This window comes from Medicago truncatula, chromosome 5 (genome assembly GCF_003473485.1).
Source record: "Medicago truncatula cultivar Jemalong A17 chromosome 5, MtrunA17r5.0-ANR, whole genome shotgun sequence".
In the NCBI taxonomy this organism is placed as follows: domain Eukaryota; kingdom Viridiplantae; phylum Streptophyta; class Magnoliopsida; order Fabales; family Fabaceae; genus Medicago; species Medicago truncatula.
Window position 1 is genome coordinate 36,562,689 of NC_053046.1, and position 19,503 is coordinate 36,582,191.

The 19,503-nt window shown below is 32.0% G+C and overlaps 2 protein-coding genes across 2 annotated transcripts; both read left to right on the top strand.

Moving 5' to 3' along the window:
* The first annotated feature begins 225 nt into the window (after positions 1-225).
* Positions 226-3,627, top strand: LOC11415807 (probable LRR receptor-like serine/threonine-protein kinase At3g47570). Its single transcript, XM_003616556.4, has 2 exons — positions 226-2,920; positions 3,103-3,627. Exons 1-2 carry the CDS (start codon positions 238-240, stop codon positions 3,441-3,443), a joined length of 3,024 nt encoding a protein of 1,007 aa, XP_003616604.2. The 5' UTR covers positions 226-237; the 3' UTR covers positions 3,444-3,627.
* A 6,085-nt stretch (positions 3,628-9,712) lies between these two features.
* LOC11426548 (probable LRR receptor-like serine/threonine-protein kinase At3g47570) lies at positions 9,713-13,197 on the top strand. The gene is made up of 2 exons (XM_003616558.3): positions 9,713-12,471; positions 12,691-13,197. The coding sequence occupies exons 1-2, from the start codon at positions 9,798-9,800 to the stop codon at positions 13,044-13,046; spliced, it is 3,030 nt and encodes a 1,009-aa protein (XP_003616606.1). The 5' UTR covers positions 9,713-9,797; the 3' UTR covers positions 13,047-13,197.
* The last annotated feature ends 6,306 nt before the right edge of the window (positions 13,198-19,503 follow it).

Here is a 19,503-nt window from a genome sequence, read left to right on the forward strand (position 1 = left end):
GTTTAGTGTCTAAAATGAACCGTCTAATTTAAAATTAATGGTTGGGATTTAAAACAGCTATAGCTTGCAATGAATATCACATTCCTGTTTTAAGTCAACAAGAGTAGTATGACATGGATTCCACAACTTGTTGATTTTGGGACCACAAAGCATCTATCTATTGCACATGACTACTTCTCTTTAAATAACCAACCATATATCTTTGATCTATCAAAATACATATTCTTCAATAGAAAAATGAGGACTTTTATGTCGATATTTTTTCTTTGCTTTGCTAGCCAAATTTTGTTGCATTATTTCCTGTCATCAGCAATTACTGTTGCTTTTGCTTTGAGTTCACAGACTGATAAACTTGCTTTGCTTGCTTTGAAAGAAAAGCTTACAAATGGTGTGTCTGATTCTCTGCCATCATGGAATGAGTCTCTACATTTCTGTGAATGGCAAGGGATTACATGTGGTCGTCGTCACATGAGAGTCATTTCTTTGCATTTGGAGAATCAAATATTGGGTGGTACTCTCGGACCATCATTGGGAAATCTAACATTTCTTAGAAAACTCTACCTTTCAAACGTCGACTTGCATGGTGAAATTCCAAAACAAGTTGGTCGTTTGAAGCGGCTGCAAATTCTTCACTTAACCAACAACAGCAAACTTCAAGGAGAGATTCCTATGGAGCTCACTAATTGCTCAAATATCAAAGTAATTAATCTGGGCTTCAATCAACTCATTGGAAGAATTCCGACAAGGTTTGGGTCAATGATGCAACTCATTCGATTGAAACTCCGTGGCAATAATCTAGTTGGTACTATCCCATCCTCCCTAGGAAATGTTTCATCACTCCAAAATATATCACTTACACAAAATCACCTGGAAGGAAGCATACCTGATTCTTTGGGTAAGTTGTCAAGTTTGAATTTATTGTATCTAGGTGGAAATAATTTGTCAGGTGAAATTCCTCATTCACTTTACAACCTATCAAATATGAAATCTTTTGATCTTGGGGTAAACAACTTATTCGGTAGTCTTCCATCAAATATGAATCTTGTTTTTCCCAATCTTGTAGAATTCTTGGTAGGAGTGAATCAAATGACCGGGAATTTTCCGCCTTCAGTATTCAACCTCACTGAATTGCGATGGTTTGATTTAGGAGATAATTTTTTTAACGGGCCAATACTTCTTACTTTGGGTAGATTAATTAAACTTGAATTTTTTCAAATCGCCAAAAATAATTTTGGGAGTGGAAAGGCTCATGATTTGGACTTTCTTTTCCCGCTAACCAACTGCACTGAATTGACAGAGCTTGTTCTTCATGAAAATAGATTTGGTGGGGAATTGCCACATTTTACAGGAAACTTTTCAACCCATCTTAGTTGGCTTGATATGGGGATGAATCAAATATATGGAGCCATACCTAAAGGAATTGGACAACTTACCGGTTTAACATACTTAGACATAGGAAACAATTTCCTTGAGGGAACAATACCAAATTCAATTGGAAAGTTAAATAATCTAGTGAAATTGTTCTTGGGAGAAAACAAATTATATGGTAATATTCCTAATAGTATTGGCAATCTTACTATGTTGTCTGAACTATATTTGAATAGAAATAAATTTCAAGGAAGCATTCCATTTACCCTGAGATATTGTACCAACTTGCAGTCATTAAACATTTCTGATAACAAATTGAGTGGTCATATACCCAACCAAACAATTAGCTATCTAGAAAATTTAGTAGACCTTGACTTGTCTATAAACTCCCTGACTGGCCCCCTTCCTTTAGGGTTTGGTAACTTGAAGCATATTTCTAGTTTGTATCTAAATGAAAACAAGTTGTCTGGTGAAATCCCAAATGACCTAGGTGCTTGTTTTACATTAACAAAGCTTGTGTTGAAGAACAACTTTTTCCATGGAGGTATACCTTCATTCTTGGGTTCTTTAAGATCTTTAGAAATATTAGACATTTCTAATAACAGTTTCTCAAGTACAATACCCTTTGAACTAGAAAATCTCACACTTTTAAATACTTTGAACCTGTCTTTTAACAATCTCTATGGTGATGTTCCCGTAGAAGGTGTCTTTAGCAATGTTTCGGCAATTTCATTAACCGGAAACAAAAACCTTTGTGGAGGAATACTTCAATTGAAACTTCCTCCATGTTCAAAGTTACCCGCCAAAAAACACAAAAGATCACTCAAAAAGAAACTTATCCTTGTCAGTGTAATCGGCGTGGTTTTGATCTCTTTCATAGTTTTTATAATTTTCCATTTTCTTCCAAGAAAGACCAAAATGTTACCTTCTTCACCATCTTTGCAAAAAGGGAATTTGATGATTACTTATAGAGAGCTACATGAAGCAACCGATGGCTTTTCTTCATCCAATTTGGTTGGAACAGGAAGTTTTGGTTCTGTTTACAAAGGATCTCTTCTCAACTTTGAAAAACCCATTGTTGTAAAGGTGTTGAATCTTAAAACACGTGGAGCAGCAAAGAGTTTCAAAGCAGAATGTGAAGCTCTAGGAAAGATGAAGCACCGAAATCTTGTCAAGATCCTAACTTGTTGTTCAAGCATTGATTATAAGGGTGAAGAGTTCAAGGCTATTGTTTTTGAGTTCATGCCTAAGGGAAGTCTAGAAAAGCTTCTGCATGATAACGAAGGGTCTGGAAATCATAATCTCAGCCTCAGACACAGAGTTGACATTGCTCTTGATGTAGCTCATGCACTCGATTATCTTCACAATGGTACAGAGAAATCCATAGTTCACTGTGATATTAAGCCGAGCAACGTTCTTCTGGACGATGACACTGTAGCCCACTTGGGAGACTTTGGCTTAGCTAGGCTCATTCTTGGAACCAGAGACCATTCAAGTAAAGATCAAGTTAATTCTTCCACAATTAAGGGAACTATAGGATATGTTCCTCCTGGTAAAGTTCTTTCTATCACTTATTTGTTACTGTCATTTAGAATGTCTTGCCAATCTTTAACAAAATTTTAGTAATTTTCTCATTCTAATAAATTTGATTTGCTTATAATCAGTATGCATCAGTATTTGATATATACTCCAACCGTTAATTATTTTGCTAAAGAATTGTTGTTATTTGAATAGAATATGGAGCAGGTGTTCCAGTATCTCCACAGGGAGATGTTTACAGCTTTGGGATTCTACTGTTAGAGATGCTCACTGGAAAGAGACCAACAGATAGCATGTTTTGCGAGAATCTTAGCCTTCACAAATTCTGTAAGATGAAAATTCCCGTAGAAATTCTTGAGATAGTGGATTCACATTTGCTTATGCCATTTCTTAAAGATCAGACACTAATGATGGAGTGTCTAGTGATGTTTGCTAAAATAGGAGTTGCATGTTCCGAAGAATTCCCTACTCATCGAATGTTGATAAAAAATGTTACAGTGAAGTTGCTGGAAATTAAGCAGAAGTTGCTCTGCTAGGTACTACTACTACCTTGAGATGAAAATAAGTTGTTCGCTTGGATGATTGAAAAGTTTTATATTCCTCATGTGTAACACACAGGGAGAAAATTAGTTCAATATATACCTGTCATGAGATTCATGTTTGTTTTACATAAAATACTATTATTATTTATACATACTATGGTGGAGATAATAATTTTCATATTCTGAACCCGTAAACTTTCTTTACAAAGTATGATACTGGGAAGATAATATAAAGTTATTAGGGGTTTAATACATCTACATCAAATGACCAATCCAAATTCTGCATTATTTCTAAGTCTACTAATGCAGAACTTTGCAATCAATTTTTTTAACAGAAACAGGAAATAAATTGGTGAAAGAAATGGAAATTGAATAAAGTAGATGTTTTTAACTTAATGATTGCGCTTACAACTCTCGTGTTGCAATCAATTTCTTCACTAAAAGAGGAAATAAATTGGTAAAAGAAATGATCTTTTGAATAAAATAGGTGTTTCGTTACACAAATTTTTGATATAATTGTTGTACTGTACCAACATATGTGCATTCATGTTTACATATATCTTTAAGTCCTTTAATTGAGAAAGAGGAAAGGAGAAATGAAAGTGGATGAAAATTGAATTTTCTGATCTAGATATTTTTAAAAAATTTGGGGATCAAATTATCACCAAATATTTTTCTTGTAAAAACCTAAATGTATCTGGCATTTGTCTTAATTTTTTTTTTGTCAATCATATGACATGTAGACCATTATCATATTTTGGTTTTGAAGGAAAGGAACTAGTGAAAGAAAAAAAAGTAATACAACTACTATCTGATTCATATATGTTGGTAATTTCTAAAAGAATGGAATCACTTTAGAATCAAAAGTTGTAACTTTTCATCAAGAGTTGTAACTCTTTATGAGAATCTTTCATATACATTGGAACCTTTGGCAAATGAGTGCTTAATGAACCTTAGCATTGATTTAAGTGTATATGATTATAACCTTTGACAAAGAGGTGCTTAATGAACCTTAGCATTGATTCAAGTGTATATGATCATAACATTTGATAAAAAGGTGTTTAATGAATCATAACATTGATTCAAGTCAAATGAGTGTTTTCTCTCATGTGAAAAGTCATATAATGCACTATAAATGCTTGACATTTGGGCATTAATTTGACACACAACAACACACAACAAAAACAAGAATTTTGTTGCATCAAAAACATAATTCTTCCTCATTCTCTTACTCTAAATCATCCATCAATTCTCTAATGCATGAGTGAATTGTTGTAACCATAAATCTGTAAAATACTATTAGGAGATACGCTTGGTGTGGTTGTGCAATACACATCAAGGAACTCATAGTATCCTGAGGGGGATTCGCTGGTCATTCCTATTGCATCCAATATACATCCAATATACAGTTATTGGTGGGTGCGAATCGAACCTAAAGATTAGTGTGGCAACCCCCATATGCGCTTTGAGTTTTACATGCATAACCATTAAACTTTTCAGGTTTCAAGTGCAGCAGTCTCTTAACAATCAAGATATACAACAATCTTTCGAATTTATGTGCATATTTCATCTTCATTATCTTTTTGATCAAATTATTGCAGCAGACCCACAACAAAAGTTCTAACAATATATCTGTCAACTATAGTTAGGTTGTTAATCATGGTTAGTTAGATAGTTGAGTTGCTCTCTCTCTCTCTCTCTATATATATATATATATATATATATATATATTTGGTTATTGGGTATTAATTTTCTCGGAGAGTCAAATTCACCCTTTTATCGTAGTTAAGTAACATTCATGTAGATTTCCAAATTTAACCGGTCGCTAGAATACACAAATTAAAAAAAATAGAAAATGAATTACGTTTTGGGTATGTTTTTTTAAGAAAAAAAAAATAAAAAAATTGTTAGGACGTGTCCGCGGGCAAGTAGCTATATTTCATTTCTCTCCTTAATTTAATTTCCACACTGTCGTTTTGCTCTCTGCCTTACTGGAATGATCGATGATAGCTTGACACTCAAAATGAAATATTCACTCTTTAAATAAATATCGTATTAAGCAAGTAAATATGACCAATATTCACTTATCTATTGTATATACTTTATTCTCGTATCTGTGACTTTAATTCTAGAAACCTATCATCCTCAGTGTAATTGGTTTGGGTTTGATCTCTTTCATTGCTTTGATAGTCGTCCCCTTGCTGATCAGAAAGCCCAAAAGGTTACCTTCTTCACCATCTTTGATAAACGGGAGCTTGAGGGTTACCTATATGGAGAGCTACATGAAGCAACCATTGGGTTTTCTTCATCCAATTTGGTTGGTACATGAAGCTTTGGCTCTGTTTACAAAGGATCTCTTCCAAACTTTGAAAGACCTATTGTGTTAAAGGTGTTGAATCTTGAAACACGTGGAGCAGCAAAGAGTTTCATTGCGGAATATGCAATGCTTTAGGAAAGATGAGGCACCGTAATCTTGTCAAAATCCTAACGTGTTGCTCAAGTGTTGATTATAATGGTGAAGAGTTCCAAGGCTATTGTTTTTGAGTTCATGCCCAATGGGAGTTTAGAAAACATGTTGCATGGTAACGAAGAACATGAGTCTAGAAATCAGGTAAACTCACAAAATGAGGTGTACCGGTACTCTTGCTTCTTAATTTTATAAATGAACGATCATTTTTTATGTAGTAAATAGCTATTTGTCAATTTTTATATTTTATAGAATAACATTTCATAAGAAAAAACATCATTTAATTGTTTATAAGAATCATAGTAACTTTTTTTACATATTATCGTAAAAAATAATGAATGTTCTCAATTATGAGTGATAAAAATTTTAAAAAATAAAAAATTATTTCTTGTTGACACTTTTGATGAATAAGATTTAGTTATTATAATAAATGATAAAAAAAAATAATATTTTTCTTCAAAAAACAATTCATTTAACTATGAATTTAAAGAGTGAGTGTCCTGGTACACTCAAATATAGCCTTATATCCCATGTTTTATTTTAGAAATATTTTCACCTACTAAATAGTTTATTGTGATTTATATTAGATATATATGAATCACAAAGTGTCGTATACAAACAATGTTTTAGCTTTGAAACTCGATATTTTAAGCCTTGACCATGACAATTGTCACAGTCATATTACTTACTTTTAAATTGCTTTATTTATGATCAATGAGCTCAAATTTGATACATGTACAAACACACACACACACACCCACACTACACATATTCGTTTGTTTATTTTTTTTCCTAAACTGTTGATGTTGTTGTTTGAAAAAGAGTACGGGACAGGTGTTCCAGTATCACCACATGGAGATATCTATAGCTTTGGGATTCTTCTGTTAGAGATGCTCACCGGAAAGAGACCAACAGATAACATGTTTTCTGAGAGTCTAAGTCTGCATGAATTCTGCAAAATGAAAATTCCAGAAGGAATCCTTGAGATAGTAGATTCACATTTGCTTTTACCATTTGCTGAAGATGATACAGGGATTGTGGAAAACAAGATTAGGAATTGTTTGGTGATGTTTGCTGCAATTGGAGTTGCATGTTCTGAAGAGTCTCCTGCTCATCGAATGTTGATAAAAGATGCTATAGCTAATTTGAATGAAATCAAATCAATGTTTCCATGATATGAGGGTGTAATTCCCCGTCTTAATAACTATCCGACCGCATACAAAAATCTATAGGAGTTACAAACCTTTACCTTGTATAGCAGGTATGGCCTTTAGGATGATTGAGGACCAACATGACATCTAGAGGTACATTTTAATTCCACCCAACCAACCATTTGAATAAGAACCCTCGTTTCATAACAGATAAATGTTTGCATTAATCCCAATAAAGAGAGAGAAGGGATTCAAATAATCCTAATCGCCACTAAACGTTGCATCAGAACGACAATCCCCGTGGAGACGATTTTACTTACAACTTTATTACTTGGAAATGGTTTGGTTCAGTTGCCAAATTTAGTCATCAATTGCTACAACCTAAATCTAGGAACCAAACTTCTTCTGTTGTTGTAGTACTCATCTTTTTTTGAGCCATAAGCAAAAATTCTTCACTGTCATGAAATTCAGCAAAATTTGCATTTTCACTTTCCCGGCTAGGACATTCATTATGATAATGCCCCAGTTTGTGACACTTATAACATTCAACAAGGTCTCTAGCTTGTCTTCGTCTTCCAGCCTTCTAGTTTTAACACATCCTCTTCCACGTCCATAACCCCTTATTGGGTGTGTCATATTCAAGGCTTATTCATCATCATTTTCCTTATGAGAATTCATTCTTGCTTCTTGCACAAGTAATCTGCATTGCAGTTCATCAATAGAAAGAGTGGTAACATCATTAGATTCTTCTATAGTACACACCACATAGTTGAATCTTGATGTCATGGATCTAAAAATCTTCTCAAAAATCACAATTTCTTCCTTTCTATCGCCATGAGCAAACATCTTGTTTTCAATTTTCAAAGTTCTTCTGAAGTAATTATTTATAGACTCTCCTTCTTTCATAGCCAAAGCTTCAAATTTAGAACGTATAGCTTGAAGTTGTGCATGTTTAACCTTTGTGGAACCTTGATATTTTATTTTCATAGAATCCCATATATCTTTAGAAGTATTGTGCACAATAATTGTTTCCAGAATTGATCTATCAATAGATTGGAAAAGATAATTCTTTACCGGTATTTGATCTTGCTACAACTTTAAGTTGTTCAGGAGTTGCATTTGGTGGGGCTATGGTGATTCTAGTTTCCTTCAAACCCCAATATTCTTTTGATCGAAATAAATTCTCCATGAGTTATGCCGAATTATCATAGAACCCATCAAACTTGGGATTCGCAAGAGGCATGAATGCTTGTTGTTCCACCATAGCTAAAGCTTCAAATCAGTTTGAAGAATGCATGAGAAGGATTGAAGAAGAAAGAAGTATCTTGATGAAGATCTATGAAAGAACTTGCAATGAAAAACATTGTAATTAACTGAGAAAAATTATTGTAACTATCTTCCCTCCAAAAACTGCATTTTTGTAAAAACTATGATGTTTATGCTAAACATGATAAATGTCCCTTAACGGGGCTCCTGATACCAATTGTGAGGTGAAATGAATTCTCATTATTCAATAGAGTTGATACAATGCTTTATACAACAGCTTATTAGTGTAGAAGTTCCAACTACCTTGGAAAGCAAGTGACCTAAACAAACTAACTTATAACACAAACAACGCCACGCATAGCAGGATTTGGTGGTATGATTAGGGACTATGGCAGAGAATACATAAGTGGCTTTTATGATAACGTTGGCAATTCAAACAGTCTCCAGCCAAAATCACGATTTTGATGTATGAGATTTAAATTTGTTAGGTGGACGGTCTTTGGAATAATCATACATCTATACCAATATGTAAAGATATAACAAAAAAAAAAGTTTTGGGCTGGATTTTTTTTATTATTCCAGTTATATCTTTTAATAAATTTGTCTGTAAGAATGATATATTATTGGTGTTATAGAAAAAGATAAGAATTTTTATTATATTTGTTATATTGTTGGTAAAAGATAAACACACAGTTTGTTACTTTATTTTGAGAGATATTTTGTTACTATTTAAAAGTCACAAAGGTGTATACATATGATTTTAATTAAAAGGTTAAATATATTTTTAGTCCTTACATTTTGTGTCCCTTTGAAGAACTACATTTCATTAAATATTTTTAAAATCCTCATATTTTATCCCCGTTATTAAAATTAGTCACTGCTGTTAATTCTCTAACGGAATACTGATGTAGTAGTTAGTGAGTTTCAATTATTTTAGGGTTAAATATGTTTTTGGTCCCTACATTTTGCGTAACTTTGAAGAATAGTCCTTATTATTTTAGGGATTTTAAAAATATTTATTGAAATGAAAGAACTATTTTAGATATAATATTGAAATTTAATTATCATTGACATTGAAATTATTAAAAAAAAAATTAGTTTTTTTAAATGGTGATTCAAAGTTTTTTTTTTTTTTTTTGAGAATATTCAAAGTTAGTAGATATTATAAAATATATATATTTATGGGAGTGGGTTGTAAGTCAAGTCGTAGCGGGTTGCAAGTCTTGTGTAGCTAGCTTGCAATTAATAATATCACATCCAAAGTTAAATACCTCCTGTTTTAAGTAAAGTCTTCATTTCCAAGTCAACCAGAAAAGTATGAAATGAATTCCCCCAACTTGTCTAATTTACGACCACAAAGCACTTGTCTACTCCACATGAGTACTTCTCTTAATATATCCAATCATATATCTAAAAGCTGCATATGTATTTGGTTACTCATAATAAATATTTTCAAAGAGCAAAATGAGGAATAGTATGATGTTTCTTTTCTGCTTTGCTAGCCAAATGTTGGTGTATTATTTCATACCATCAACAGCTGCTGCTCTTTCTTTGAGTTCGCAGACTGATAAGCTTGCTTTGAAGGAAAAGCTCACAAATGGTGTACCAGACTCTCTTCCATCATGGAATGAGTCTTTACATTTCTGTGAATGGCAAGGAGTTACATGTGGTCGTCGTCACATGAGAGTCTCTGCCTTGCATTTGGAAAATCAAACACTGGGTGGCACTCTCGGACCATCATTGGGAAATCTAACATTTATCAGAAGACTAAAGCTTAGAAATGTTAATTTGCATGGTGAAATTCCAAGTCAGGTTGGTCGTTTAAAGCGATTGCATCTTCTTGACTTAAGCGACAACAATCTTCATGGTGAGGTTCCTATGGAACTCTCTAACTGCACGACCATCAAGGGAATTTTTTTAGGAATCAATCGACTCACCGGAAGAATTCCGAAATGGTTTGGGTCAATGATGCAACTTACTCAACTGAATCTCGTTGCCAATAATCTAGTTGGTACTATTCCATCATCCATGGGAAATGTTTCATCACTCCAAAATATATCACTTGGACAAAATCACTTGAAAGGAAGAATACCTTGTTCTTTGGGTATGTTGTCAAGTTTGAAAATGTTGATTCTACATTCAAATAATTTGTCAGGTGAAATTCCTCATTCTCTTTACAACCTATCAAATATTCAAGTTTTTGATCTTGGGTTAAACAACTTATCCGGTAGTCTTCCAACCAATCTGAATCTTGTTTTTCCCAATCTTATAGCATTCCTAGTATCAACCAACCAAATAAGCGGACCTTTTCCGTTTTCAGTATCCAACCTCACTGAATTGAAAATGTTTGATATATCATATAATAGTTTGCATGGGACAATACCTCTTACTTTGGGTCGATTAAATAAACTTGAATGGTTTAATATTGGAGGAGTTAATTTTGGGAATGGAGGAGCTCACGATTTGGATTTTCTTTCATCGTTAACCAACTGTACACAATTGTCAATGATCTATCTTTTTAACAATAATTTTGGTGGTGTTTTGCCGAACCTTATAGGAAACTTTTCCACTCATCTTCGTTTGCTTCATATGGAGTCTAATCAAATACATGGAGTGATACCTGAAACAATTGGACAACTAATCGATTTAACAGTCTTGGAAATTTCAAACAATTTATTTGAGGGAACAATTCCTGAATCAATTGGAAAGCTTAAGAATCTAGGAATATTGGGCTTGGATGGTAACAAATTATCTGGTAAAATTCCTATAGTCATTGGCAATCTTACAGTCTTGTCTGAACTAGGTCTATCTAGTAATAAATTGGAAGGAAGCATTCCATTTACCATAAGAAATTGCACCAAATTGCAGAAATTATATTTTTATAGTAACAACTTGAGTGGTGATATTCCCAATCAAACATTTGGCTATCTAGATGGTTTAATATATCTTGGCTTAGCCAATAATTCCTTGACCGGTCCCATTCCTTCAGAGTTTGGTAACTTGAAACAACTTTCACAATTGTATCTAGGCTTAAATAAGTTGTCTGGTGAAATTCCTAGGGAACTAGCTTCTTGCTTGGCATTGACAGTACTTGGATTGGGGGGAAACTTCTTTCATGGAAGTATACCTTTGTTCTTGGGTTCCTCTTTAAGGTCCCTTGAAATCTTAGACCTTTCTGGCAATAATTTTTCAAGCATAATCCCCTCTGAACTAGAAAATCTAACATTTTTGAATACTTTGGACTTGTCTTTTAACAATCTTTATGGTGAGGTTCCCACAAGAGGTGTCTTCAGCAAGATCTCCGCAATTTCACTAACTGGAAACAAGAACCTTTGTGGAGGAATACCTCAATTGAAACTTCCTCCATGTCTTAAGGTACCTGCCAAGAAGCACAAAAGAACTCCAAAAAAGAAACTTATCCTCATCAGTGTAATTGGTGGGGTTGTGATCTCTGTCATAGCTTTTACAATCGTTCACTTTCTCACGAGAAAGCCCAAAAGGTTATCTTCTTCACCATCTTTGATAAACGGGAGCTTGAGGGTTACTTATGGAGAGCTACATGAAGCAACCAATGGATTTTCTTCATCCAATTTGGTCGGTACAGGAAGCTTCGGTTCTGTTTACAAAGGATCTATTCTCTACTTTGAAAAACCTATTGCTGTAAAGGTGTTGAATCTTGAAACACGTGGAGCAGCAAAGAGTTTCATTGCGGAATGCAATGCTTTAGGAAAGATGAAGCACCGTAATCTTGTCAAAATCCTAACTTGTTGTTCAAGTGTTGATTATAATGGTGAAGATTTTAAGGCCATTGTTTTTGAGTTCATGCCTAGTGGGAATCTGGAAAACCTGTTGCATGGTAACGAAGATCATGAGTCTAGAAATCTGAATCTCAATTTCACACAAAGGTTAGACATTGCTCTCGACGTAGCTCATGCATTGGATTATCTTCACAATGATACAGAGCAAGTTGTAGTTCATTGTGATGTTAAGCCAAGCAATGTTCTTCTTGATGATGACGGTGTGGCCCACTTAGGAGACTTTGGCTTAGCTAGGTTCCTCCATGGAGCTACAGAATATTCAAGTAAAAATCAAGTTATTTCCTCCACAATTAAAGGAACTATAGGATATATTCCTCCTGGTAAAGTTCTTTCTATGATCTTATTTTGTTGCTATACATCCTTTAAAATGTCTTTCATGTGCTTGTGACCTTCCTTTATCTTTATCTCTCACACAATTTTAATAGCTTTCTCATTATATTAAAAAATGATTTTCTTTTAATCATTATGCACCTGTATTTGATATATTCTCCATTGCTTAATTTTTTTTTTCTTCTAAAGAATGGTCTTTGTTTGAATAGAGAATGGATCAGGTGGTATGGTATCACCACAGGGAGATATCTATAGCTATGGAATTCTTCTGTTAGAGATGCTTACTGGAAAGAGACCAACAGATAACATCTTTTGTGAGAATCTAAGCTTACACAAATTTTGTAAGATGAAAATTCCAGAAGGAATTCTTGATATAGTGGATCCATGCTTGCTTGTGTCATTTGTTGAAGATCAAACAAAGGTTGTGGAAAGTAGCATAAAGGAGTGTCTAGTGATGTTTGCTAATATAGGAATTGCATGTTCTGAAGAATTCCCTACTCAGAGAATGCTCACAAAAGATATTATAGTGAAGTTGCTTGAAATTAAACAGAAATTACCGTGCTAGGAACTATTACTACTTTGATAAGAAAATAATGGTGTCTACCTTGATGGACAAATCTTGTATTCCTTACGTGTGTTTTTAGTTTTGTTATTTTGTACTATGTCAATTCCTATCTGTGTAGTTGGTTACATTATATTTATACATATGGTATTTGTTTGGAAATGCCGTTAATTTTGCAAGGGATTGCATGGTATCATTTATTTATACAAGAAATATATTCTTTTGAGTGTAGTTCAAGATGATTTTAAAAATGAAATACTGTGATATTTTATTGTTATTGAAAATAAACATACATGTACAGATATGTTTTCAAGTAAATGAATATCAATCTTCCCTCAAGGAACATTTTAATGAACAAGACAAAATATGAAAAGACGTTTATGGTAATACTTAGTAAGCACTAATTTTCTCCAACCCAGCACCTCAAAAGAAATTATTAAATAGGGCATACAAATAATTTTATATCATTACATTTCAACAAAATTTATTTATTTTATTAAGATTTATTAAATGTGAGCCATGAAAAATGATGAGAGAGAGGGTGCTTCCATATCCACCCATATATTATTATGCTCCACAACGGAGGTGCCTATTTAATATGATGTTAAATAGATGAAGCACCCACCATTAATTGTGGATGGTCTAAGAACCTAAATATGTCTGACATTAAATAAAATTGTGTGAGAAATCCTTAATCAACACTGATCTAGAAATAGAGAGTAATGAGTAAGTGCATTCATTAACATCAAAATGAAAACATTTACTCCTTTTTAAAGTTAAGTCTTTCATTCATGGTCCAAAGGTTCGCCTTACTGCGGATTGCACTGTGGTACTGTTAGCACAAAGAATATTCGGTAGCTGCTAAAGAAATAATGGGAAACTTTGATAAATATTTGTGTTATTTTGACACAGAAAAAATAGATAAATACGATCACTGTTTTATAAGAAACAAATTTTTAATTCATAGAATAACTATATGGAATTGGTCTATAATATTGATAAGATACATTAATCATTTGATAAACTTAAAAACGATGTTTTATTTATACCGGTGGCTAAAGGGAGTACATATTAAATATTAAATATGTGGTTAAATATTATTCAATGATGATTAATGAATATAATAATCCTTTGTGTTTGGCTGGTGTGGAATGAAAGAAACTACAGATTGTTCAATACATTGAAACACCTATTGATCAACTCTTAGAAAAAGTGAAATATCATTTTTTGTGATGGCTAAAGGCCAATAAAATCACTTTTGTGTACGGTATTCAGAATTGGTGGTCGAACCGTTTATCTTGTCTGGGTATCGACCGACCTTGTTTTTGTAATTATACTTTGTGATTGATATTGCTCCGGGTTGGTCCCTTTGGTACATCTTGAAATGAAGGGTCTCCAACGCTGTTAATATATTCCATTTTAATTTCTTAAAAAAATGAATATAATAAGATGTTGCAACTCATTAACCATTACAATTATTATTATTTTTTTGACAAAAGCAGACTTAACTTATTTAATTCTTCAAGGTAGTAATAATACATGTCGGAATATATTAAAAAATGTAGTGACTACCATAAGACAACGTCCCTCTAGACCTCTAGATAAGAAGTGAGAATCATTGTTGGCTTACCTTCGAATAAAACCTAACCTAAAGTTTGGTAAAGAAAGAAGTAACTTCCTACAAACATTTAAAGAAGTAACCTCCCATGCTCATGAAACTTCTTTGTGATGATGATGATATTTGACTTCCTCCCGTAAAATAATTATTGGTTAAATTTTCCATACTCCTCTTTTATTTGATTTTAAATTTGAAAATTTGTGTATTTTATTTGATTTTATTTAATGGCAGGAGTATCTATTGCCATTTTCTTTTCAATTATTTCCGTGAAAAGGAACAAGCAATTGTTTGCATAAAGTATGGAATTCTATCATTGTGGGAAAATTAAATTAGAGTGTGTTTGGATGGGGAATGTTTTGAGATAATGTAATGTTTTGAGGGAATTCAAATTCTTTGAAGTGAATTTTATTGATTGGATGATAATTTGAAGATTTTCAAAATGGTGGAAATTTATGAAGTATTTTGTTCAAGTTAAATTTAGAGAATTTCAAATGACACCTAAAAGTTAATAATTTCACATTTCTTCATTGTTATAAGTTTTCAAAATTTGCATTTTGGACCTCAAATTTTCCTAAATTTTCAAAAAAATTGTAAATTGGCCCTTCAATTTTTTCAAAAAATATAATTTGACCCCTCAAATTTTTTGAAAATTGACCCCAATTTCAATTTTCAAATTTGACCCAAAAACAAGTATTATATGAAAAAGATAAATAATTTTGTCTTTGAAATGCAATTTTGCAGGCAATGCAACCTATGTACTCTTGTGCGGATTATATATTCTCAATTCTGCGACAGCTAGATGCTCACCAAAAACAAGTATTTGGAGCCATGTGGAGCCTGTGGAAGCATAGAAACAACAAGTTTTGGAATAATGCAACTGAAACAGTTAAGACATTTGTGAACGAGTCGACTCCTTACTCACAAGTTGGCAGGAACAACAAGGTTTGGAATGATACAACTCGAGATCCTATTCAATGCAATGTGGACGCATCTTTTTCTAATTCCCTCAACAAAGTTAGTATTAGAGTGTGCATTATGGACGACGAGGAGATACTTGTTCTTGCAAATACATAATGGTTTGCACCAATAGTTGATGTTGATATCAGTGAGGCTCTGGGTCTATTATCTGGTTGCAATGGGTGAAGGATCTTTAATTGACGAATATGAATTTTGAAATGGTCTCCAAAACGATGGTTTACGTTGAGATGGACTCCAATGCGGAATTTTGAAATGGACTTTAAATAGGAGGTTATAATCTCGAAAAAGAGAGAGTATTCCATTACGTATTTATGACAAAAAATAATGAATAAATATACTTTTATAAAATTATGCCATCTATTTATTCGTTTATTATTTTCTTATTTTGTGTAGAGTAGTAATAGAATAGGTACCGTTTGACCATCCTTTTTTTTTTTTTTTCGGTCTAAAAACTACTTTAAAATAAAGCCCTTTAAGAAAAAAGTTAAATCTATTTGGTTTCTTTATTTTTTTTAGTTCTAAAGTTAATTTTAAGTTAAAAGTTGTTTGGCAAAATATTATACAAAACATTGAATTGTTTGATTTTGCTTTTTCAATTATACTGTATAACATTTTTTTTTTATAAGAATACCATATTTTTAGTGTCATTTAAAAAGATAAGAATTTATATTATATGATATTATATTTGTTACAGTGTTGGTGTCATTGAAAAAGATATTTTTAGTTTTTTTTGAAAAGATATGTTTAGTTTTTTAAATAAGAAAAAAATATGCATAATTTGTTACAATATAAATGTGTAAAATATATATAAGTATAATTTTTTTAGGCATATATACTTGTACTTTTAATTAAAATTAAAATTTTATAAAAATAATTATACGCATTACACAACAGTAAAAAAATTATACGCATTAGCGTAACAAAAAACAGACATACAGACATAAAGTTATTACTCTAAACGCTAATGTGTGTGTGCATTTGTGAGGTTGAAGAAAGAGAATAAAAATATTTGGTGTCATTCAATGACAACATGAAAAAAAAAATTTGCGAGGTTGTGATAATTGAACGATATTGAAATTAAATATATAAGTGATAAAAAGATAATAAAATTTCTTCAAAAATAGATAATAAAATTAAATGGACCCTCCTTAAAAAAAAATATATGGATCGGTTAAAAAAAATTAAATGGAAGAAAAAAGCAAATTGAAATACAATATTAAAAAATAAAAGAAAAGATTGTCAGCGTGAATTGAAGAGAGGTGCTTGTGAAATAATTTGCGGAGAAGTAGTTTTTTGAAGTAGCATTCAACAACTTTTGGTTAAAGCTCATTCCATTCAATATTATGCATTCTAAAAAAAAATACTTTTTTTAAAGATACTTTATTGATATTGTGTTTGGTCTAACTTCTCCTTAAAAATATAAAAAACTGAAGTAAAAAAAAAAGTCAGACCAAACAGCATTAACAATTTTCGGTGTTCACATCACATTCAAGTGAACCGTTTACTCTTTCAAATCAAGTCTTCATTCCAAGTCAGTCAACCCAACTTGCTAATAGGGCTAAAAATGTGTGGTTCTATTAGAAACTACAGGATTTTATGCTTATATAATCGTGTATTCAAAAACCATCACAATAATATTTATGCAATTAACTCATTAAATAAATAATGCAATAATTTTCCAATAAAAGGGAAACCTGTACTGATATTGAAAATAAAGTCACCTCAATTTCTTTAATCAAATATCATAACCATAAGGGTAACTCAAAATATTAACTCTAAAATTTCCAAACTTTCTAAGAAGTTTCTCAATATTATAAAGAGCATCAAAGTATAAGAGCTCAAACGTTCTGAATTTCTTTAATCCTTCTAATGGCTAATAAGGCTTAAAGTAAATATTCAAGACTCATCAGGCAAAATGTCATAATTCAACAATTCAACTAGCATAAGCATTATGGATTATTACATAGACAGAATCATATTAAGGGACAACTTCACTTATGACTGGACTATATTATTTTGTAAAAATTAGGAATAAATTAACTCTATAAATAATAATATCATATAAATAAGATTTATGTGTAAAGGTACTAGAGATTATTTGTAACAATTGGGACAATCGAGTTTGAAATTACTCAAATTTTTCATTGTTTGTCCCCTTCTTCTTTTCATTTTATTTTGCTCTCTTTTTTTTTTTTTTTTTGATACGCCATCTTTGTGTATATTTTTCATGCTTTGTTCTCTAGTACCCCACCCCAAACTTATTGTTTAGCAACACCCTGCTTAGCCAAACTCAAATATAACATTTTGGGTTAAATCCTAAAAGTCTCTACGCTAAATATGTAGTTTGTCACCGAACAAAAAGATCTAAACATACCGGCTCAATTTGGCTTTCAAAAAGGATAATTTCAAATTAAATAAGGGTAGGCTTCAAAGGCTCGCATGTAAATTGCACGGAACACTCTATATATGTAAATTGAAAAATAAAATTTGCCTATGAAACTTACAGTGTTAGATTTCTGGGAGTTGTGACTACCTATCACATATGTTGTACACTTTGCCTTTGAATTTCAAGTTACTCCCTCCTTATGAACTTTTGGAATACCACTTGACTACAAAATTGTTACTAAGCTGAAAAAATAATCAATAAACAAGCAAATCCATCAATAATAAACAAGTTTAGATTCAATTACCTAACATGGGGTACACTGAGTTATCCAAATAAATAACACAACAATTAAAAGTTCAACTGACACAATTGACAAATACGAGTTATTGGAAAAAAAGAAATTAATATGGACTTTGAATTTTTTTTTTGTCCATCTTTTCACTTTTTTTTTACCACATAGAAATACCTTCTTCCCCTTTTGTTCGCATAATTCTTCCTTGCTAAGTAACCGTTGCTTTTCTCTACAACCATCATCACTTCTTCAATCTGAAACGGATATAACTAACAAGAAATTTTTCTTTGTATACCAAAGAGGGGTTAGTGCAAACAACTATACAATAGCGAAAAATATTTACAGAATATATATAGATGCTCAAAACAATACAAATTGTCGCGATGCTTAAAATATCTAAACGTCAGTCCCCGACAACGACGCCATTTTGATGTAATATTTTTCTATCAATATTGTTCTAAGTGTATGAATTTAAAATATTTGTTTGTGTAAACCTATAAACTATTTGACTTAAAATAAAATAGAAGAGATATGACAATTTCACTTGGGGTCAAAAACACTCAATCAAGCGTAACAACTGCAATCTCACGATCAAATAACGGAGAAAAATTATTGTTGAAGAACTACATTTCATTAAATGTTTTTAAAATCCTCATATTTTATCCCCGTTATCAAAATTAGTCCATGCTGTTAATTTTCTAACGGAATACTGAAGTGGCAGTTAGCGGATCTCAATTATTTTAGGGTTAAATATGTTTTTGATCCCTACATTTTGCGTGACTTTGAAGAATAGTCCTTATTATTTTAGGAATTTTAAAAATATTTATTGAAATAAAAGAACTATTTTAGATATGATATCGAAATTTAATTATCATTGATATTGAAATTATTAAAAAAAATTAGTTTTTTTAAATGGTGATTCAAAGTTTTTTTTTCTTCAGAATATTCAAAGTTAGTAGATATTATAAAATATATATTTATGGGAGTGGGTTGTAAGTCAAGTCGTAGCGGGTTGCAAGTCTTGTGTAGCTAGCTTGCAATTAATAATATCACATCCAAAGTTAAATACCTCCTGTTTTAAGTAAAGTCTTCATTTCCAAGTCAACCAGAAAAGTATGAAATGAATTCCCCCAACTTGTCTAATTTACGACCACAAAGCACTTGTCTACTCCACATGAGTACTTCT